This window comes from Anomaloglossus baeobatrachus, chromosome 11 (genome assembly GCF_048569485.1).
Source record: "Anomaloglossus baeobatrachus isolate aAnoBae1 chromosome 11, aAnoBae1.hap1, whole genome shotgun sequence".
Classification (NCBI taxonomy): Eukaryota; Metazoa; Chordata; class Amphibia; order Anura; family Aromobatidae; genus Anomaloglossus; species Anomaloglossus baeobatrachus.
The window spans coordinates 31,420,020-31,443,654 of NC_134363.1; the positions used below are offsets into that span (position 1 = coordinate 31,420,020).

The following is a 23,635-nucleotide window of genomic DNA, read 5'->3' on the forward strand; positions in this document are numbered from 1 at the left end:
TTTTGGAAAAATGCGCCATTCCTGTCCCCCCAACACAGTGATTTTAGCCCCCCATCTTGCAACACCGCGCCATTCCTGACCCTCATCACAGAGCGATTTTTTTTTTTTAGGCCTCCATTTTGGAAAAACGCGTCATTCCTGTCCCCAACACAGAGCGATTTTTTTTTTTTTTTATGCCTCCATTTTAGAAAGCCGCGCCATTCCTGACCCCGTCACAGACAGATTTTAGGCCTCCATTTTGGAAAACCGCGCCATTCTTAACCCTGTTTTTACACTTCAGATTTCGCTTTAAAAGCGACAACAAAATACCAAAGTCTCGAAAATTCCTCCTGTCAAAAAAAAATGCTTTGTCCAAACATGGCCTCTCACTGTCCTGAGGTAAAATCCTCTCAGAGCGTGTGGAGCGCGTCCTCCCCATAATGTCTGCTCTTTCTGAACTTCCTGCTCGCACTTTATTTGTTTTCCTAGCATTAAAACCATTGTTTTCTTTCGGGCCACGTGACCCCGGTTGCCATGGCAGCCGCAGCCCGGGACTGAGCCTCTCGCAGGGAATCCATTTTGACCTCCGAGACCTCGTTTTTTTTTTTTTAGGTTTTTTTTTTTTTTTTTTTTTTTTTTCCTTTTTTAATATTTTACTTTCTGGTTTTCTATTTTGCTAGTAAAATCAGCCTGACAGAGGGTGGAGGGAGCAGTGGGTCATGGCTGCCGGGGGCTGAGTGGGTTAACGTGCAGGCTGGCGGTGAAGCGGTTAACGGCTGTGGGGCGTTCTATGTGGTATTGTGTGGAAGCGTTATTTTTATATTGCGGCTGTAAATATTCCTCTCGGAGCCTCAGCCCTTCGCTCCACAGGACGAGCCGCCGCTGCCGCCACTCGCCTGGTTATTTTCGTGCTGCTAATAACATTTTTTTTTTTTTTTTTCCATTTTCTTTTCTGTTTTTTATTTCCTCTATAAAATGTTTTTTTTTTTTAATTTCAGTCTTGTTTTATACATCGCGCCAATAAAACGACAGCGCCTGCGGGGCCCGGGATTATACAGAAAATGGTTGCCGATGGCGACGCTGTGAGGTGATGTTTGTAGTTCAATAAAGTTTTAACATTTTGAGTGAAAGGAAAGAAATGTGGAAGGGGTTGTTTATACCAACCAATCAGATCACGGCTCTCTTCTTTATTTATCTGGTTGAAGAATGAAAGCTGAGCTCTGATTGGTTGCTATGAGCAACAGCTGCCGGCATTCAGCACGTCACTCCCCGCAAATGTTGTGGAAGCGCAACGCTGAATGGCATCATGGGACTTGTAGTTTTGTATCAACTGGAGAATAATGGGTTAAATGGGGTGTCCGGGGACTAATAACTGATGAGATCAGGGGGTCCGACCTCAGCACACCCACCCATCTGCTGAAATCTCATCCGCCAGGATATATAATGTATGCACACAGTGACTGCACCAGCAGAATAGTGAGTGCAGCTCTGGAGTATAATACAGGAGGTAACTCAGGATCAGTAATGTAATGTATGTACACAGCGACTGAACCAGCAGAATAGTGAGTGCAGCTCTGGAGTATAATACAGGAGGTAACTCAGGATCAGTAATGTAATGTATGTACACAGTGACTGCACCAGCAGAATAGTGAGTGCAGCTCTGGAGTATAATACAGGATGTAACTCGGGATCAGTAATGTAATGTATATACACAGTGACTGCACCAGCAGAATAGTGAGTGCAGCTCTGGAGTATAATACAGGAGGTAACTCAGGATCAGTAATGTAATGTATGTACACAGCGACTGAACCAGCAGAATAGTGAGTGCAGCTCTGGAGTATAATGCAGGAGGTAACTCAGGATCAGTAATGTAATGTATGTACACAGTGACTGCAGCAGCAGAATAGTGAGTGCAGCTCTGGAGTATAATACAGGATGTAACTCGGGATCAGTAATGTAATGTATGTACACAGTGACTGCACCAGTAGAATAGTGAGTGCAGCTCTGGAGTATAATTCAGGAGGTAACTCAGGATCAGTAATGTATGTACGTAGTGACTGCACCAGTAGAATAGTGAGTGCAGCTCTGGAGTATAATACAGGAGGTAACTGAGGATCAGTAATGTAATGTATGTACACAGTGACTGCACCAGCAGAATAGTGAGTGCAGCTCTGGAGTATAATACAGGAGGTAACTCAGGATCAGTAATGTAATGTATGTACACAGTGACTGCACCAGCAGAGAATAGTGAGTGCAGCTCTGGAGTATAATACAGGAGGTAACTGAGGATCAGTAATGTAATGTATGTACACAGTGACTGCACCAGCAGAATAGTGAGTGCAGCTCTGGAGTATAATACAGGAGGTAACTCAGGATCAGTAATGTAATGTATGTACACAGTGACTGCACCAGCAGAGAATAGTGAGTGCAGCTCTGGAGTATAATACAGGAGGTAACTCAGGATCAGTAATGTAATGTATGTACACAGTGACTGCACCAGCAGAATAGTGAGTGCAGCTCTGGAGTATAATACAGGATGTAACTCGGGATCAGTAATGTAATGTATGTACACAGGGACTGCACCAGGAGAATAGTGAGTGCAGCTCTGGAGTATAATACAGGAGGTAACTCAGGATCAGTAATGTAATGTATATACACAGTGACTGCACCAGCAGAATAGTGAGTGCAGCTCTGGAGTATAATACAGGAGGTAACTCAGAATCAGTAATGTAATGTATGTACACAGTGACTGCACCAGCAGAATAGTGAGTGCAGCTCTGGAGTATAATACAGGATGTAACTCAGGATCAGTAATGTATGTACACAGTGACTGCACCAGCAGAATAGTGAGTGCAGCTCTGGGGTATAATACAGGAGGTAACTCCGGATTAGTAATGTAATGTATGTACACAGTGACTGCACCAGTAGAATAGTGAGTGCAGCTCTGGAGTATAATACAGGAGGTAACTCAGGATCAGTAATGTAATGTATGTACACAGTGACTGCACCAGCAGAATAGTGAGTGCAGCTCTGGAGTACAATACAGGAGGTAACTCAGGATCAGTAATGTAATGTACACAGTGACTGCACCAGCAGAATAGTGAGTGCAGCTCTGGAGTATAATACAGGATGTAACTCAGGATCAGTAATGTAATGTATGTACACAGTGACTGCACCAGCAGAATAGTGAGTGTAGCTCTGGAGTATAATACAGCAGGTAACTCAGGATCAGTAATGTAATGTATGTACACAGTGACTGCACCAGCAGAATAGTGAGTGCAGCTCTGGAGTATAATGCAGGAGGTAACTCAGGATCAGTAATGTAATGTATGTACACAGTGACTGCACCAGCAGAATAGTGAGTGCAGCTCTGGAGTATAATACAGCAGGTAACTCAGGATCAGTAATGTAATGTATGTACACAGTGACTGCAGCAGCAGAATAGTGAGTGCAGCTCTGGAGTATAATACAGCAGGTATGGTGATGTCTGGTTGGGGTTCTGTGCTGATCTTCTCTTTCTTGGTCAGTCTTGTGGGGTCGGTTGCTCTTTGGGAAGTGAATATGAAGTAATCATCTTTATTCTTTATATGGGGGCCGTGAGACTGTTTGAAGCATTTTCCCCTTTGATCTTGCTCCTTGTTGTTATATACATAATAATGTGTGTGTGTGTATGTTAATATATATATATATACAGTTAGGTCCAGAAATATTTGGACAGTGGCACAATTTTCGCGAGTTGGGCTCTGCATGCCACCACATTGGATTTGAAATGAAACCTCTACAACAGAATTCAAGTGCAGATTGTAACGTTTAATTTGAAGGTTTGAACAAAAACATCTGATAGAAATTGTTGGAATTGTCACATTTCTTTACAAACACTCCACATTTTAGGAGGTCAAAAGTAATTGGACAAATAAACCAAACCCAAACAAAATATTTTTATTTTCAATATTTTGTTGCGAATCCTTTGGCGGCAATCACTGCCTTAAGTCTGGAACCCATGGACATCACCAAACGCTGGGTTTCCTCCTTCTTAATGCTTTGCCAGGCCTTTACAGCCGCAGCCTTCAGGTCTTGCTTGTTTGTGGGTCTTTCCGTCTTAAGTCTGGATTTGAGCAAGTGAAATGCATGCTCAATTGGGTTAAGATCTGGTGATTGACTTGGCCATTGTAGAATGTTCCACTTTTTTGCACTCATGAACTCCTGGGTAGCTTTGGCTGTATGCTTGGGGTCATTGTCCATCTGTACTATGAAGCGCCGTACGATCAACTTTGCGGCATTTGGCTGAATCTGGGCTGAAAGTATATCCCGGTACACTTCAGAATTCATCCGGCTACTCTTGTCTGCTGTTATGTCATCAATAAACACAAGTGACCCAGTGCCATTGAAAGCCATGCATGCCCATGCCATCACGTTGCCTCCACCATGTTTTACAGAGGATGTGGTGTGCCTTGGATCATGTGCCGTTCCCTTTCTTCTCCACACTTTTTTCTTCCCATCATTCTGGTACAGGTTGATCTTGGTCTCATCTGTCCATAGAATACTTTTCCAGAACTGAGCCGGCTTCATGAGGTGTTTTTCAGCAAATTTACCTCTGGCCTGTCTATTTTTGGAATTGATGAATGGTTTGCATCTAGATGTGAACCCTTTGTATTTACTTTCATGGAGTCTTCTCTTTACTGGTGACTTAGAGACAGATACACCTACTTCACTGAGAGTGTTCTGGACTTCAGTTGATGTTGTGAACGGGTTCTTCTTCACCAAAGAAAGTATGCGGCGATCATCCACCACTGTTGTCATCCGTGGACGCCCAGGCCTTTTTGAGTTCCCAAGCTCACCAGTCAATTCCTTTTTTCTCAGAATGTACCCGACTGTTGATTTTGCTACTCCTAGCATGTCTGCTATCTCTCTGATGGATTTTTTCTTTTTTTTCAGCCTCAGGATGTTCTGCTTCACCTCAATTGAGAGTTCCTTAGACCGCATGTTGTCTGGTCACAGCAACAGCTTCCAAATGCAAAACCACACACCTGTAATCAACCCCAGACCTTTTAACTACTTCATTGATTACAGGTTAACGAGGGAGACGCCTTCAGAGTTAATTGCAGCCCTTAGAGTCCCTTGTCCAATTACTTTTGGTCCCTTGAAAAAGAGGAGGCTATGCATTACAGAGCTATGATTCCTAAACCCTTTCTCCGATTTGGATGCGAAAACTCTCATATTGCAGCTGGGAGTGTGCACTTTCAGCCCATATTATATATAGAATTGTATTTCTGAACATGTTTTTGTAAACAGCTAAAATAACAAAACTTGTGTCACTGTCCAAATATTTCTGGCCTTGACTGTATGTGTATGTATATGTGTATATGTGTGTGTGTATATATATATATTATATTCCGTTGATCCATCATTAGTTCTCAGTCATCAGATTTGAGGACGACGCCTGAGACCAGAATCTCCTTTTAGGTTTTTTGCTTTTAGGAAACTGCAGTTAAAGGGATATTCTATAGAAAGCGGCTAATTGCAACCACATGCTCCGAATCTTTGATCCCGCCGTTGAAATGTGGCTTTAATTCGCTCTGAAGTCTGTTTGTTTCCCTTTTTAAATCTGTTCTGCATCCGATGAGATGTGACTTACAGTGCGGTGGAGGAGACATGGCCATTACCGGTGACGTCGTCAGATCCGCCAGTCCATACATTTAATGGGGGGGGGAGTCGGGAAGCCCCAATATGGAGGCGGAGGCCAGGGCTCCACAATGAAGCCGAGAGGAGCTATGGTGCCTTGAAGAGCACTGTCCAGTCCCTGAGCTCAAGCCTCGTCCAAATTGAGCTTTCCCACGACCTGTTCATTATTTGGCGCTGGTTGGGGGTCAGAGCTCCCTTTTTAATATTGTTTATGGCTCCCAATTTTCTGCTTCCCTCCAATAAGTCATAGTTAAATATTCCAATTCTAGTGACCACCACTAGGCGGAGTTATGAGTTTACTGAAGGAGCTGTCTGGCTTCAGTGAGCTCCCCCTAGTGGCCGCTCCAGACCATGAAATGTTGCTGAATATCATGAATCTCTTCATCAGGGTAATAACTCAGCTGTTGGCTAAATTAGCGTCCCATAATGGCGGATAGAAGTAAGACCACAGATGGCTGAAGACCTAAAATAGCCAGTGGCTATTTCCTACTCCATGATCATATGTGGCATGTATGTGCTCTCAGCTGTCAGAGGGAAAAAAAAGTCTCATACGGACATTAGCTTAACAGCAAAAGGATCAGACATGTTGAAATTCCACATGTCCAGTCCTTCTTTCCCATGACAACAGCTGTCGCACAATAGATCTCAGCTGAGGTTCGAACATCGTGCGTCCTGAGGCGTCCCCCGCTGGCCGGCCGGCCCGGAGGCGTCCCCCGCTGGCCGGCCGGCCCGGAGGCGTCCCCCGCTGGCCGGCCGGCCCGGAGGCGTCCCCCGCTGGCCGGCCGGCCCGGAGGCGTCCCCCGCTGGCCGGCCGGCCCGGAGGCGTCCCCCGCTGGCCGGCCGGCCCGGAGGCGTCCCCCGCTGGCCGGCCGGCCCGGAGGCGTCCCCCGCTGGCCGGCCGGCCCGGAGGCGTCCCCCGCTGGCCGGCCGGCCCGGAGGCGTCCCCCGCTGGCCGGCCGGCCCGGAGGCGTCCCCCGCTGGCCGGCCGGCCCGGAGGCGTCCCCCGCTGGCCGGCCGGCCCGGAGGCGTCCCCCGCTGGCCGGCCGGCCCGGAGGCGTCCCCCGCTGGCCGGCCGGCCCGGAGGCGTCCCCCGCTGGCCGGCCGGCCCGGAGGCGTCCCCCGCTGGCCGGCCGGCCCGGAGGCGTCCCCCGCTGGCCGGCCGGCCCGGAGGCGTCCCCCGCTGGCCGGCCGGCCCGGAGGCGTCCCCCGCTGGCCGGCCGGCCCGGAGGCGTCCCCCGCTGGCCGGCCGGCCCGGAGGCGTCCCCCGCTGGCCGGCCGGCCCGGAGGCGTCCCCCGCTGGCCGGCCGGCCCGGAGGCGTCCCCCGCTGGCCGGCCGGCCCGGAGGCGTCCCCCGCTGGCCGGCCGGCCCGGAGGCGTCCCCCGCTGGCCGGCCGGCCCGGAGGCGTCTCTCGCCGGCCGGCCCGGAGGCGTCTCTCGCCGGCCGGCCCGGAGGCGTCTCTCGCCGGCCGGCCCGGAGGCGTCTCTCGCCGGCCGGCCCGGAGGCGTCTCTCGCCGGCCGGCCCGGAGGCGTCTCTCGCCGGCCGGCCCGGAGGCGTCTCTCGCCGGCCGGCCCGGAGGCGTCTCTCGCCGGCCGGCCCGGAGGCGTCTCTCGCCGGCCGGCCCGGAGGCGTCTCTCGCCGGCCGGCCCGGAGGCGTCTCTCGCCGGCCGGCCCGGAGGCGTCTCTCGCCGGCCGGCCCGGAGGCGTCTCTCGCCGGCCGGCCCGGAGGCGTCTCTCGCCGGCCGGCCCGGAGGCGTCTCTCGCCGGCCGGCCCGGAGGCGTCTCTCGCCGGCCGGCCCGGAGGCGTCTCTCGCCGGCCGGCCCGGAGGCGTCTCTCGCCGGCCGGCCCGGAGGCGTCTCTCGCCGGCCGGCCCGGAGGCGTCTCTCGCCGGCCGGCCCGGAGGCGTCTCTCGCCGGCCGGCCCGGAGGCGTCTCTCGCCGGCCGGCCCGGAGGCGTCTCTCGCCGGCCGGCCCGGAGGCGTCTCTCGCCGGCCGGCCCGGAGGCGTCTCTCGCCGGCCGGCCCGGAGGCGTCTCTCGCCGGCCGGCCCGGAGGCGTCTCTCGCCGGCCGGCCCGGAGGCGTCTCTCGCCGGCCGGCCCGGAGGCGTCTCTCGCCGGCCGGCCCGGAGGCGTCTCTCGCCGGCCGGCCCGGAGGCGTCTCTCGCCGGCCGGCCCGGAGGCGTCTCTCGCCGGCCGGCCCGGAGGCGTCTCTCGCCGGCCGGCCCGGAGGCGTCTCTCGCCGGCCGGCCCGGAGGCGTCTCTCGCCGGCCGGCCCGGAGGCGTCTCTCGCCGGCCGGCCCGGAGGCGTCTCTCGCCGGCCGGCCCGGAGGCGTCTCTCGCCGGCCGGCCCGGAGGCGTCTCTCGCCGGCCGGCCCGGAGGCGTCTCTCGCCGGCCGGCCCGGAGGCGTCTCTCGCCGGCCGGCCCGGAGGCGTCTCTCGCCGGCCGGCCCGGAGGCGTCTCTCGCCGGCCGGCCCGGAGGCGTCTCTCGCCGGCCGGCCCGGAGGCGTCTCTCGCCGGCCGGCCCGGAGGCGTCTCTCGCCGGCCGGCCCGGAGGCGTCTCTCGCCGGCCGGCCCGGAGGCGTCTCTCGCCGGCCGGCCCGGAGGCGTCTCTCGCCGGCCGGCCCGGAGGCGTCTCTCGCCGGCCGGCCCGGAGGCGTCTCTCGCCGGCCGGCCCGGAGGCGTCTCTCGCCGGCCGGCCCGGAGGCGTCTCTCGCCGGCCGGCCCGGAGGCGTCTCTCGCCGGCCGGCCCGGAGGCGTCTCTCGCCGGCCGGCCCGGAGGCGTCTCTCGCCGGCCGGCCCGGAGGCGTCTCTCGCCGGCCGGCCCGGAGGCGTCTCTCGCCGGCCGGCCCGGAGGCGTCTCTCGCCGGCCGGCCCGGAGGCGTCTCTCGCCGGCCGGCCCGGAGGCGTCTCTCGCCGGCCGGCCCGGAGGCGTCTCTCGCCGGCCGGCCCGGAGGCGTCTCTCGCCGGCCGGCCCGGAGGCGTCTCTCGCCGGCCGGCCCGGAGGCGTCTCTCGCCGGCCGGCCCGGAGGCGTCTCTCGCCGGCCGGCCCGGAGGCGTCTCTCGCCGGCCGGCCCGGAGGCGTCTCTCGCCGGCCGGCCCGGAGGCGTCTCTCGCCGGCCGGCCCGGAGGCGTCTCTCGCCGGCCGGCCCGGAGGCGTCTCTCGCCGGCCGGCCCGGAGGCGTCTCTCGCCGGCCGGCCCGGAGGCGTCTCTCGCCGGCCGGCCCGGAGGCGTCTCTCGCCGGCCGGCCCGGAGGCGTCTCTCGCCGGCCGGCCCGGAGGCGTCTCTCGCCGGCCGGCCCGGAGGCGTCTCTCGCCGGCCGGCCCGGAGGCGTCTCTCGCCGGCCGGCCCGGAGGCGTCTCTCGCCGGCCGGCCCGGAGGCGTCTCTCGCCGGCCGGCCCGGAGGCGTCTCTCGCCGGCCGGCCCGGAGGCGTCTCTCGCCGGCCGGCCCGGAGGCGTCTCTCGCCGGCCGGCCCGGAGGCGTCTCTCGCCGGCCGGCCCCGGAGGCGTCTCTCGCCGGCCGGCCCGGAGGCGTCTCTCGCCGGCCGGCCCGGAGGCGTCTCTCGCCGGCCGGCCCGGAGGCGTCTCTCGCCGGCCGGCCCGGAGGCGTCTCTCGCCGGCCGGCCCGGAGGCGTCTCTGTGAACACAGCACCTACCAAGCTTTTTATGTTTATCTGTTATAAAGTTTGACGGTTCTGGCTAAACAAAATCTGTTGTGGTGTTTGTATAAGGACTCGAGGATTCATTTTACAGCCTTTTTGTTATTATTTTTGTATTTTCAGGTCTTCAGATGTCTAAACCGGATGTGTTATCCATAATGGAAAATGCAGAAGAGCCCTTTGGTCAGGAGAACAATCAGGCCAGGGCAAGTCGAGTGGAAAGTAAGGACCAAACTATCAACATGTTCCAGATCGCTGAGAATTCACATCAGAACCGTATATACTCAAGTATAAGCCGAATTTTTCAGCCTATATATTATTTTATGCAGAAGACGCCCCCCCCCCCCTCGGCTTATACTCGTAAGGTTCCCACAAAAGATTATTCTCACCTGTCCTCCATTCCTGCAGTGTCCTCTTACCTGCTTCTTGCAGACCGCAGGCACTGAGACCCCTCCATGATCACGTCCGGTGCACGGGGCTGACGTCTACCGTCATCACTTTACTGCTGTTGAATGCTTTGCGGCACCACAAACCATTCAACTGCAGTAAAGCAACGACGGCAGCGGTGGCCTCATGCACCAGACGCGATCATGCAGGGGTCAATGTGCCTGTGATGTGCAAGAAGCAGGTAAGAGGACACTGCAGGAACGGAGGACAGGTGACAATAATTTTTTTGTGTGTATGTGAACAACGGCATAATAGGGGACAAGAAGGGACCAGAATGAGGACATTGCTAAATGATGGGCACATTACTACAGGGCACAAGGATAGGCGCATTACTACAGGATGGGGCACAAGGATGGGCACATTACTACAGGATGGGGCACAAGGATGGGCACATTACTACAGTATGAGGACCAGGATGGGGCACGTTACTACAGGATGGGGCACAAGGATGGGCACGTTACTACAGGATGGGGCAGAAGGATGGGCACATTACTACAGGATGGGGCACAAGGATGGGGCACGTTACTACAGGATGGGGCACAAGGATGGGGCACAAGGATGGGCGCATTACTACAGGATGCGGCAGAAGGATGGGGCACATTACTACAGGATGGGGCACAAGGATGGGCGCATTACTACAGGATGGGGCACAAGGATGGGGCACAAGGATGGGCGCATTACTACAGGATGCGGCAGAAGGATGGGGCACATTACTACAGGATGGGGCACAAGGATGGGCGCATTACTACAGGATGGGGCACAAGGATGGGACACGTTACTACAGGATGCGGCACAAGGATGGGGCACATTACTACAGGATGCGGCACAAGGATGGGGCACATTACTACAGGATGCGGCACAAGGATGGGGCACGTTACTACAGGATGCGGCAGAAGGATGGGGCACATTACTACAGGATGCGGCACAAGGATGGGGCACATTACTACAGGATGCGGCACAAGGATGGGCGCATTACTACAGGAGGGGGCACAAGGATGGGGCACATTACTACAGGATGCGGCAGAAGGATGGGGCACATTACTACAGGATGCGGCACAAGGATGGGGCACATTACTACAGGATGCGGCACAAGGATGGGGCCCATTACTACAGGAGGGGGCACAAGGATGGGGCACATTACTACAGGATGCGGCACAAGGATGGGGCCCATTACTACAAGATGCGGCACAAGGATGGGGCACATTACTACAGGATGCGGCACAAGGATGGGGCACATTACTACAGGATGCGGCACAAGGATGGGGCACATTACTACAGGATGTGGCACAAGGATGGGGCACATTACTACAGGATGGGGGACAAGGATGGGCACATTACTACAGGATGCGGCACAAGGATGGGGCACATTACTACAAGATGCGGCACAAGGATGGGGCACATTACTACAGGATGCGGCACAAGGATGGGCACATTACTACAGGATGGGGGACAAGGATGGGCACATTACTACAGGATGCGGCACAAGGATGGGGCACATTACTACAAGATGCGGCACAAGGATGGGGCACATTACTACAGGATGCGGCACAAGGATGGGGCACATTACTACAGGATGGGGGACAAGGATGGGCACATTACTACAGGATGGGGGACAAGGATGGGCACATTACTATAGGATGCGGCACAAGGATGGGGCACATTACTGCAGGATGGGGGACAAGGATGGGCACATTACTATAGGATGCGGCACAAGGATGGGGCACATTACTGCAGGATGGGGGACAAGGATGGGCACATTACTAGAAGGATGGGCACACTACATTTTATTGGGGTCTATTTTTATTTTTGAAATTTACCATTAACTGCTGCATTTCCCACCCAAGGCTTATACTCTAGTCAATACGTTTTCCCAGTTTTTTTTGTGGTAAAATTAGGGGCCTCGGGCCAACTTATACTTGAGTATATACAATAAATATATATTTCTAAAGAAGCTATTGACAATAATTTCTCACCAGATGTTGGTAACAACCCATCCAGTCCACACAGGCAAAGAAATCAAACCATAGCTGTTCATAACTTGTTGCTTTTTGGCCTCCAAACATGGTGTGTATTGTGGCCTCCAAAGAGTTCACTTTTGCTTTCATCTGACCAGACTATATTCTCCCAGTATTTCACAGACTTGTCTAAATGTTGTTGAGCAAATTTTTAACTGCGCTCGAACCTGTTTTTTTGTTCAGCAATGGAGTCCTTTGTGGTGAGCGTGCATACAGGAGCGTGCATACAGGAGCGTGCATACAGGCCATGGAGGGGGGGGAGGAGTCCATTATTATTTTCGTGTTATCAGCAGGTACAATTGTTTCAAGGTCTTTCTGTAGCTCTTCACAGATGAACCTTGGCTCTTGGACAACTGTTCTGACAATTCTTTTCACTCCTCTCCTTGAAATCTTCCATGGAGCACCCGGTCGTGGCTGGTTTATGGCGAAACAATGTTTTTTACACCTCCGGACAATGCTCGCTGAAACCTTCAGTAGTTTAGAAATTGTTCTGTAACCAATGATACCAGTAAATTTTGCAACAATAAAGTTGTGATGGTCTTGACACAGCTCACTGGTTTTACCCATCATGAGATGTTTCTTGTGTGGCACCTCGATAATGAGACACCTTTTTATTGGCCGTCGGTTAAACCTGCCGATATTATTTTTCACTAAGTGGCAGGATTGCTTTCTAATTACTGAGAGTTCAGCTGGTGTCAGGACTTTACCTGGCTTTTTGCACCTCTCTTTGAAGATGTGATCAATACTTTTTTGCCTGCGTAAATTCCCAATATTACACATAACTTAATTTATGGACATCTATGGTTTGATCTCATTGCCTGTGTGGATTGGATGGGTTGTTACTGACCTCTGGTGAGAAATTGTTGTCAATAGCTTCTTTAGAAATATATTTACTTAAAAAAATTGATGACGTGTTCAATACTTATTTCATCCACTGTATAAACATATATGGAAATTATGCATGATTTATAAATGGACCATTACAAAAAGAGGTTTTGTTAATATCTGGGTATTATGGGGGGTTTTTTTTTCTCTTTTTTCCATTTTCAATATTAGTGCATTAGAAGGAATCAGAATTCTTGCACTTTTCATATTGGCCACTAGGCCTTACACACAGGCTCATACTTTCTACTTTGTACAGAGGACTTTTCAGCAGTCTCATTATCATCACGCACTGAATTACGTGAAAAGTAATACCTTTACCATAGATGACATAGGATTTACCATTTATAATGGGTGATGTCACAGCTCACCTCCTCCTCCTTGTGTATAGTGCCTGACTAATATATACATATACACTAATATATATATATATATATATATATATATATATATATATATATATATATATATATATATATATATATATATATATATAATATTATATAATATATATACACTACTATATATATATATATATATATATATATATATATATATATATATATATATATATATATATATAATTTATATTTATAATATTTTAGTGTGTGTATGTTGCTCTGCTATATATACACGTGGACGCCCGCGGCTCTGCTACATGTGGACACGTGGTTGCCCGTGGCTCTGCTACATGCGCATATATAGACGCTTGTACATACACGATACATTACCACATCTCGCAGTTCCCTCCAATCATGTGACTGATCAGATGATCTTAAAGGTCCTTGAGTTAATCTGTGGGCAGGTCCGCAGCTTCCGTTCATCTCCCCGCAGCTTGCAGCTCTCTGTGATCTGAGAGGACACGGTGTCGGCGTTCTCCATCACATGAACCTGCCTCTGGACGATAAGACCACCACACTTTTTTGGCCACGGTTTTTCTTGTTAAAAAGTGCATCTTATAGTCCAGAAAAATACGGTACTTTCCTGATGACACATTACAATTGGGGTAGAGCTGTATACATTGTTAATAGAGGGTCGTCCTCCATTCAGGCTCAGAGTGAAGAGCGGGTACAAAGAGTTGGGAAATAAGGAAATGTGACTATTGAGTCTATTGTCTTGAAGCTGTTTCATGTGTTGATTTCTAATTATCTTTCTCATTAGTTGCAGAATGCTGGAGCGGTGGAACAACAGAAGAACCCAGATCCTTCGCTCCTCTGGTTGGAAAGCAGCTTGAAGACCAGACCACTCCACCAAACCCGCAAAGCACGCTCATCGTCACCGAGATTGAAACCACCGACAACAGTTGGAGGGAAAAAAATGTCCATCCCATGATGGCGACCGACCCGGTGTGCCAGTCAGGCACCGGCAGTGTTGAATATAGTTATCCGGCAGGGCAAAGCTCACCGTCAACCCTGCCTCTGATTGAGAAGGTGAGACACAGAGAAGACGACATGGTGGACCAAGGAGCTAGTGGGCCAAAGATGACAGGAACTGCTGAGGACTCCTCCGCACAGCCGGCGTTACACGGGGTCACTCCCATGCCTACCAACTTCGGCAAACTCGAGAAGGATAATATAGTGATCTGCAGACCACACGGGTGGTCGAACACCGGACCGACAACTAGAAGAAAAGATTCTGGCTCTACAGAACAACCAAACCAAAGGTTCTGGGGTTTGTTCCAGTGCTCCTTCTGTAATTTCGTCTTTCAAGATCTCTCCGAACTTCTGCAGCATCAAGAATCCCACAACCAAGAGAAATTCCAAGTAATCGGGAACGAACAGGGGCGTCCCGAACACCAACCGCAACAGTCGTCAACTCCGGTCTTGGAGTGGAGAAGATACCGCTGCATTGTGTGCGATAAGACCTTCTGCAAGCAGTCATCGCTGGTGACGCACCTGCGTATACACACCGGGGAGAAACCCTTCTCTTGTCACGTGTGTAGGAGAAAATTTAACCAGCGCACCAGTCTGACTGTCCATCTACGGACCCATACGGGAGAAGCACCGTTCCCTTGTAACAAATGCAATAGAAGTTTTCGACAGCAGTCCAACCTGACCCACCATATGAAGAGTCATCAAAGAGCGGAGGACCTCGACGGGGTGGATTGGAGCGAAGAAAACACGGCCCCGGGTATGCCTTTCATGTATCTGATTTCCGAAGGGGACGAATCCAGCAGCGAAGTTTGGAGCAGCAAAGTCCCATTGGTTAAAGGGGATAAGGAAGAAGATCCGGAAGCGTGTAAAAGGCCCTACGTCTGCGGACACTGCTTTAAGAGATTCACCCATCAGTCCAACCTCATGGTTCATCAGCGCATACACACTGGAGATCGGTCGTATCGCTGCCAAGAATGCGGCAAGCATTTCACCAGAAGGACCAGCCTGATGGTTCACTTACGGGGCCACACCGGAGAGATGCCGTACTCCTGCCTCCAGTGCGGGAAGAGCTTTCGCCAACAGTCGAACCTTCTCTACCACATGAAAAGCCATGCTTTGACAGCTGAACCAAAACCAAACGTGAGCGCTGAAAACGAGCAGTCCACAAAGATGTCCGGGCACCTTATTGGACCTTCCGGTCAATACGTCGAGCGAGATAACCCGCAGATGATAAATATTGGCGGGGGGCGGATTGAAGAAAACCAAGTCAGGGCGTACCAATGTAACCAGTGTTCAAAATGGTTCCCCAGCTCCCATAGTCTCATGTTACATCAAAAGCTTCACGTGGAGCAGTCCAACGCCATCATGCATTGCAGAGAAATCCAGGTCTCGTACCCCATAAACAGAGGCCTTCCACATGCGTATCCTGAGAACATGCTGTCTCCTCGGCAGGAACATGACTCTTACCCTTCGCAACATTTTAAGATACCGGCACGATCCGAAGGTAACGTCTCCGGGATGCTGAATAGCCTTGAGTCCAATCTTATCCCCCAGCCGGGACACAGCATTTCCTATCAAAGAGTTGGTAGACAGTCAGGAGAGAGCGAGGACCTCCAAAAGGTCCTTTTCATGTTCTTGGAAGAGGAAGACCAAGAAAAATTACTTGGTTAGGTCACGGACAGGCTTCAGCAGGGACCTCCACGGGGGGAAAAGCAATACACAAGTGCTGAGAAATGTCCTAGACACTTCAACAATAAGTCAAACCTAATCGTCCACTTGCGTATACACACTGGGGAAAAGCCCTTCCAGTGTTGGCTATGTGAGAAGAGGTTCAGACAACAGTCCAATTTGATCCAAAATCTGAAAAATCACGAGGATGTTCTCGGGGACGAACTCATAACTCGTCCACGGAGGCGTGCTGCTAAAGAACAGCAAAATGGGAAAAGCCTTCAGACTATAGGAATGAGTCCACCCCCAAACCCTATCCAGATCCGGGCAAGTTTTCTACCATTCGATGGAAACCAGATGCTTCACAACGGGCAGTTGTATCAGGGACCTCAAACTATCCACCTAGGCGATATCGCCTCCAGTAGCGAGTGCGCCACGGATAATTTAGAAGTCAACGGCACCCAGTCGTCATCATCGTCCTCACCTGAAAGTATATACAAGTGCAGCAGCTGCTTTAAGACGTTCACTCATAAGTCCAACCTTTTGGTCCATGAACGTATTCACTCAGGAGACAAGACCTATCGCTGCCTCGAGTGTGGAAAACAGTTCAGCCAGCGCACCAGTCTGATGGTGCACCTAAGGACTCACACCGGCGAGATGCCGTACTCTTGTCTGCAGTGTCGGAGACGTTTCCGGCAGCAGTCCAACCTACTTTATCACATAAAGACAAACACTGTGCAAGGGCAGCTAAACTGTACCGCGGAGAACCTGCCAAGCTCTCCGTTGCTTCCTAGACTAGACCCAACGATCGAGCCTAGCATGAGCTCCGACCTGGAGGCCTCCCCCGGGCAAGCCCATTCTTGGGTCCACCTGGAAACGAATACTAAGAACGAAACCGCAGAAGCTTCACCTCCCGATGGAGCCAAAGGAGAGTTTCACTGTCCTGCCTGTGACAAAATATTCACTCACCAGTCCAACCTGCTAGTCCACCAACGAATCCACTCCGGTGAGCGGACATACCACTGCCACGAGTGCAACCGTCAGTTCAGCCAACGCACAAGTCTGATGATCCACTTACGCACTCACACCGGAGAGATGCCGTACGCGTGCCAATGCTGCGGCAAAAGGTTTCGCCAACAGTCCAACCTGTTGTATCATTTGAAGAGTCACATAGGGCAGGGCATTACCGTAGACGCTAGTCAAAGCGCCGAGTATGCGACACCCAGATCCAGGGGCCGTCCTCGGAAATCCGAGTCCCACGACGACGTGAAGGAAAAACGAGTAATTCCTCGAGGCAAGCGTACTTACAAGTGCACCGAATGCCCCCGGCGTTACAACCTCATGTCCAATCTGGTGGCACATCAGAAGTCGCACGACCTCCAACCCCTGTACAGTTGCTTAGAGTGCGGAGACAGCTTCCTCCACCAAGGGTACCTCGCGGTTCACAAGAAGCAGCACGCCAAGCTGAACCCCTCTCATCACGGCGTCCAGTTCTGCTGGAGACCAAACCAAGAGCTGATGGACGGCCGAAATGTAGGGACGGAAGAAGATAGGAACGCCGTGTACGCGCCGCATGAAAAATAATCGCGTGATGTAGATGTGATTATCGGTAACGATCCAAGGTCTCGGCAAGGCCTCACTAAGTACGGAACTGACCTGTACCTTGAAATTTTTGAGATTGACGATTTGAGTCACGTACTTCGCAAGGTGGGCTCTACTGACGATACGTCATCACGATGGCAGACTGCTTTTGTAAAATTACAAATGCCTTTTTTTGGGGGGAGAAAAAAAAAAACCTGACATGGTAGAAAAAGCTGGTGACGCTGGCTCTCCGGTGGGACGCTGGCTCTCCGGTGCCGCAACTTTTGCATTACAATGAGATGAATATTAATGGGTCGTGAAGGATTGGGGGAAAAAAATGGCTGCTTTCTTCCAAAAGAAACCCAGCTCCATTGCTGTAAATTGGACTGAGCTGCAGTACCCACTCCACCTGTACGACAAGTGTGGCGATGTTTTGTTTTTTTGTTTGTTTTTTTTGGTGGAAAAACAGCCAAATTTTTTTTTTCCAACCCTAAAAACACTCATTACTAATAAGTTTGAAATGACATGGGAAGCACTTATCTATACCGAGTGGAATATATAACCCCCCCCGCTTTGTGGGCTGCACCGTTATTTGACTACAGGGGCGTGGAATATTTTTTTTTTTTTTTTTTGTTTTGTTTTTCCCACCCAATAGTTTACGGAAGATTTAGTTGCATTTAGCCGATTTTCCTTGCGCCCCAGAATATATATTTGGGAGGAAATTACCCCTTTTTTTTTTTTTTTTTTTTTTTGTGGTATTTATTTTATATACTTTTTTTTTTACTTTAGTTTCACAATGAAAAGTGTTGCCTTTTTCGTTAGTATCGTAGGGATGGGTCGGCAGCTACGACTACACCATCGCGGGTTGCCTTTAGTAGTTACACGAGGCGCGTAGCTTTATATTTTGCTGTACGAATTCAGCCGTGACGAGTTATATCCGTACGTATTGTCTTATTTATGCGTTTATTATATACGAATTTTTACTTTAGCGTTTATATAGGAGTCGGTTTGTATGTCGCTTACTTCCTTTGTGTCTGGTCTCGGATTCCTAACCACAGTCATAACCATAACGCACCTGCTCGGCTTGTACATCATCACGTCCGAAGACCTATAGAAACCTCTTCGTAGACTTTGTGACCTCAAAAGAGCGGTCGTATTTCCTGGACTCACAAAGGTTTCATTGTAAAACCATAGGGATTTCAGGAAGAGGTGGAGCTTAAGGGGCGGGACTTAAAGGGTAACTTTTTTTCACAAGAACTTGCAGCAGAATGTGTGTCAGCCTTTAGCACCTTCCTCCATACAATTTTTATCACACCAACTGTATTCTTATATCTCAGTGATGGGAATCTATCTTCTTTACTAGTTACACATTTTACCCATGAATTGAAAGTGAAAGTAAAATCCAGAAGGAGAAAGAAATCGATTTCTCTAATAAGATACATTACAAAGTTGCTTATTTTCATATGTACTATTGATTTATGAAATAAAAATGAGGACGACATTGACACTTTAAGCATCCCCAATGACCTTAACTGGAGAAAAATAGGGGAAAAAAATAAAAATGGAGAATGAGTTATTAAAGTTAATGTAACAACCCCTTTTTTCAGTGACCGCCCCTTTACTATTGTTAAGAGTACTTAAAGGGGTTGTCCACTTATTTAAAAGAAGAAAAAAAAATTGGAATGGACCAGGATGTAGAAACCAAAAATATTTCCAACACCGAAAATTACCTTTAGCTAATTGGTAGCCCAGGCGAATCTTCTGCATGACCAGTATTCAGCTGTTTAGTCATTTTGTATGTGTCAAGAGTGACTAGATGGTGCCCCCCCCAGAAATGTTAGCTGTCCCGAATTTCTTGGGCTCAGAAAGGTTTCATTGTAAAGCCATAGGGGTTTCAGGACGAGGTGGAGCTTAAAGGGGCGGGACTTAAAGGGTAACTTTTTTTTCATGAGAACTTGCAGCAGAAGGTCTGTCAGCCTTTTGCTCCTCCCTCCATACAATTTTTTTTTTTAAACACACCAACTGTTGCCATCTGTATCAGTGGTGGGAATCTGTTTTCACTAATAACACATTTACCCATAAAGTGAAAGTAAAATCCAGGAGGAGAAAAAAGCCGATTTCTTTGATGAGATATATTACAAAGTTGCTTATTTTCATATGTACTATTGATTTATTAAATAAAAATGAGAATGACATTGACACTTTAAATTTCTCCCTATAACCTCAGCTGGAGAAAAATAGGGTGGGGGGGGAAACAAAACTGAGAATGAATCATTAAAGTTAATGTAACACCCCCTTTTTTCAGTGACAGACCCTTTTCTATTGTTAGGAGTACTTTAAAGGGGTTGTCCACTTCTTTAAAAGAAGGGCAAAAAATGGAAGGGACCAGGAAATAAAATCACAAAATATATCTAACACAAAAAAAATTACCCTTAGCCAATCGGTGGCTCGTTTGTGAGACCAGTAATCAGCTATTTAGTCATTTTCTATGCCTCAAGGGTGACTAGGTAGTGACCCCCGGAGGTGTCAAGACAGGAGCAATGGTGAATTAGTGAAGGATCGCTATTTTTTTTGGTTTTGTTTGTTTTCCCATTCTGAATTTAAAGTGAAGGTTCACTTATTTATTGAAACCTGTCAGATATCCATAGAGACTATTCCGTCCTCCGATATAAAAGCTGAATAGTTTGGACAGCCCCCCTAGTCGTAAAACGATCTTTCACCGATAGGTTGGAGATATTATGTTTCACTGCTGAAAATCCCTATTGATCGGCTAGAAGATCCTCACAAGCAGTGTTTATTTCCCTACAGCACTCCAACAGGAGAAATAAGGTATTACACCCATAAAATCAATATTATTTCTCAACACTTGAGCCGTAATAATGTCCTTCGCCCATAATGTAATCCTAGTCCTAGAAAGCACAACTGTTTACTGGTGATTTTAGTAAACTTTATCCCTTTTCCATAAAAACACGTCTACGTTCTGCAACCTTTTCAGGCATTGGGTGCATTTGGCATAGGAAGCTTAGATTTATTTTGTTTTTTTCTGTATATTGTTTGTTTTTGTAGATTGTTATGAAGGTTTTTGCCTTCCCTTCCCCGACATAAATTATTCATTGCATCGTTAACCACATAAACAAAAACAAAAAACGTCGTCTACGTACCGCAACTTTTTCCCGTATTGGGTGCAGTCATCATAGGAACCTTAGATTTAATTTTCTTCTGTATATTGTTTGTTTTTGTGGATCGTTATGAAGGTTTTTAACCCCCCCCAATAAAGTATTGATCGTATTCATTGGATCGTTAACCACGTAAAAAAAAAAAAAAACGTCGTCTACGTACCGCGACCTTTTCATGTATTGGGCGCAATCAGCATAGGAACCTTAGATTTAATTTTTTTCTGTATTTTGATTTTTTTTTTTTGGATTATGAAGGTTTTTACCCCCCCCCCCCCCCAACAAAGTTGTGATCGTATTCATTGCATTGTTAACCACGTAAAAAAAAAAAAAAACGTCGTCTACGTACCGCAACATTTTCCTGTATTGGGTGCAATCAGCATAGCAAGCTTAGTTTAATTTTTTCTGTATATTTTTTCTTTTTGTAGATTGTTATGAAGGTTTTTTTTACCCTCCTTGTCCCCCGAAACAAAGTCTTGACCGTATCTATTGCGTCATTAACCACATAAAAAAAACACGTCGTCTACGTACCCGCACCTTTTCAAGCACTGGGTGCAATTGTCAAAGGAGGCTTAGATTTTGTTTTATTCTGTATATTGTTTGTTTTTCTGGATTCTTATGAAGGTTTTTGTCCTGAAACAAAGTCTTGACCATATTCATTGCATCATTAACCACATAAGTGCTTCCCATTTCAGCAGTATTATTACGACAATGGCTCATTTATTTATGTACCTTTTGTCCACAGTCGGTTAAGGCAGCCATCTCTTTAATTTTTTTTTTTTTTGCCCCAATTCTGCTCAATTCACCAGGAACTAGTCGGGTAATGCTCATCCTCGTGCCTCAATGCCATCACTGGCTACTGGTACATTGACATTGTTGCGTATGGGCTCCAGCAAATAACATGGCTGCCTTTTTAAGGATTATAGACAGCGGTTAAACCTCCAAACCCAAGAGGGTAAAAAAAAATAATCTGAATTGTTAGGGTTGTGTTACGTGAGTGAATATTATAAGGCTCATATATATTTTTTTTACTAATACATAGTTGTACATATGACTTGTCTAACCTGCAAAACAAAATGACACCTAATTCTAACGTATTAGGAGAGGGGGGATCCATATGTGTTTGTCGCCTTGTGCTTATTACTGCAGTCGATGGAGTCGCATGATGATTTATGACCCAACAGAGCCGCCGTACTGCCCGGAACAGCCAGTAACAAAAAAATACTGGTGAGACGACAGCATTGAAATATTTTATTTTTTTTTTATGCTCCCGGAATGATTTCAGAATATCACATTGCCTCTTATGCCTATGAATGAAAAAATATTAAGCGGGGAATGTGATATTCTGAAATCATTCCGGGAGCGTAAAAAAAAAAATAAAAAAAAAAATCTGCATTAGCCTTTTACAGTTTATATATAGAAAATTTATATAAAAAAGTGAAATAATGGATTGTATACGTACACTGATCCTGAGTTTACCTCCTGTATTATACTCCAGAGCTGCACTCAATATTCTGCTGGTGCAGGTCACTGTGTACATACATTACATATCCTGAGTTACCTCCTGTATTATACTCCAGAGCTGCACTCACTATTCTGCTGGTGCAGTCACTGTCTACATACATTACTGATCCTGAGTTACCTCCTGTATTATACTCCAGAGCTGCACTCACTATTCTGCTGGTGGAGTCACTGTGTTACATACATTACTGATCCTGAGTTACCTCCTGTATTATACTCCAGAGCTGCACTCACTATTCTGCTGGTGCAGGTCACTGTGTACATACATTACATTACTGATCCTGAGTTACCTCCTGTATTATACTCCAGAGCTGCACTCACTATTCTGCTGGTGCAGTCACTGTGTACATACATTACTGATCCTGAGTTACATCCTGTATTATACTCCAGAGCTTCACTCACTATTCTGCTGGTGCAGTCACTGTGTACATACATTACATTAATGATCCTGAGTTTACCTCCTGTATTATACTGCAGAGCTGCACTCACTATTCTGCTGGTGCAGTCACTGTGTACATATATTTACATTACTGATCCTGAGGTTACCATCCTGTATTATATTCCAGAGCTGCACTCACTATTCTGCTGTTTGCAGTCACTGTGTACATACATTACTGATCCTGAGTTACATCTGTTTGGGGGAGACCTCCGAGCTGGATTTCAAATCAGAACTGCGCAGATGTATATGAATCAGAAAAATGACCCACACAGAGAAAACGAGTCTCTATTTGGGAGAAGTGATTGAATACACTGGCAAAAGACCTTCACTTCTCCCAAATAGAGACACGTTTTCTCTGTGTGGTCATTTTTCTGATTCATATACATCTGCGCAGTTCTGATTTGAAATCCATCTCTGTGACCCTGAGAGAGACTCGGAGGTCTCCCCCAACACATCCTGTATTATACTCCAGAGCTGCACTCACTATTCTGCTGGTGCAGTCACTGTGTACATTACATTACATTACTGATCCTGAGTTACAGCCTGTGTTATGCTCCAGAGCTGCACTCACCATTCTACTGGTGCAGTCACTGTGTACATAAATTCTACAAGAAGTGAACAGTGTGAGCGTGACCCCTTACTAAAAATACAAATCACCAGAGCTAGCTTGAAAATTCGCTACTTAAGCCAGCAGAATGAGTGCAGCTCTGGAGTATAATACATGAGGTAACTCAGGATCAGTAATGTAATGTATGTACACAGTGACTGCCACCAGCAGAATAGTGAGTGCAGCTCTGGAGTATAATACATGAGGTAACTCAGGATCAGTAATGTAATGTATGTACACAGTGAGTGCACCAGCAGAATAGTGAGTGCAGCTCTGGAGTATAATACAGGAGGTAACTCAGGATCAGTAATGTAATGTATGTACACAGTGAGTGCACCAGCAGAATAGTGAGTGCAGCTCTGGAGTCTAATACAGTAATACAGGATGTAACTCAGGATCAGTAATGTATGTGCACAATGACTGTACTAGTAGAATAGTGAGTGCAGCTCTGGAGTATAATACAGAATATGTAGTGAAATTAGTGTCTTTTTTTTCTTTATGTATTCTCTATATAACCTGTAATGCTGCATTCACACCGGAAAGTCTCGGATCAGTTACATCCAGCCTTCTATCATCAGGCCCAATCCCCGCTGGCTTTGTAGCTCTTTTTTT

General features: G+C 48.9%; 1 protein-coding gene across 1 annotated transcript in view; it reads left to right on the forward strand.

The window, feature by feature from the left end:
• Window positions 1-21,574, forward strand: part of LOC142255962 (uncharacterized) — a 28,211-nt gene extending 6,637 nt beyond the window's left edge. Inside the window, 4 exon segments of the mRNA XM_075327423.1 lie at window positions 9,441-9,539; window positions 13,823-15,639; window positions 15,642-15,761; window positions 15,763-21,574. Of these exon segments, the coding sequence (XP_075183538.1) occupies window positions 9,449-9,539; window positions 13,823-15,639; window positions 15,642-15,761; window positions 15,763-17,286 (3,552 nt within the window). The 5' untranslated portion in view covers window positions 9,441-9,448 and the 3' untranslated portion in view covers window positions 17,287-21,574.
• The last annotated feature ends 2,061 nt before the right edge of the window (window positions 21,575-23,635 follow it).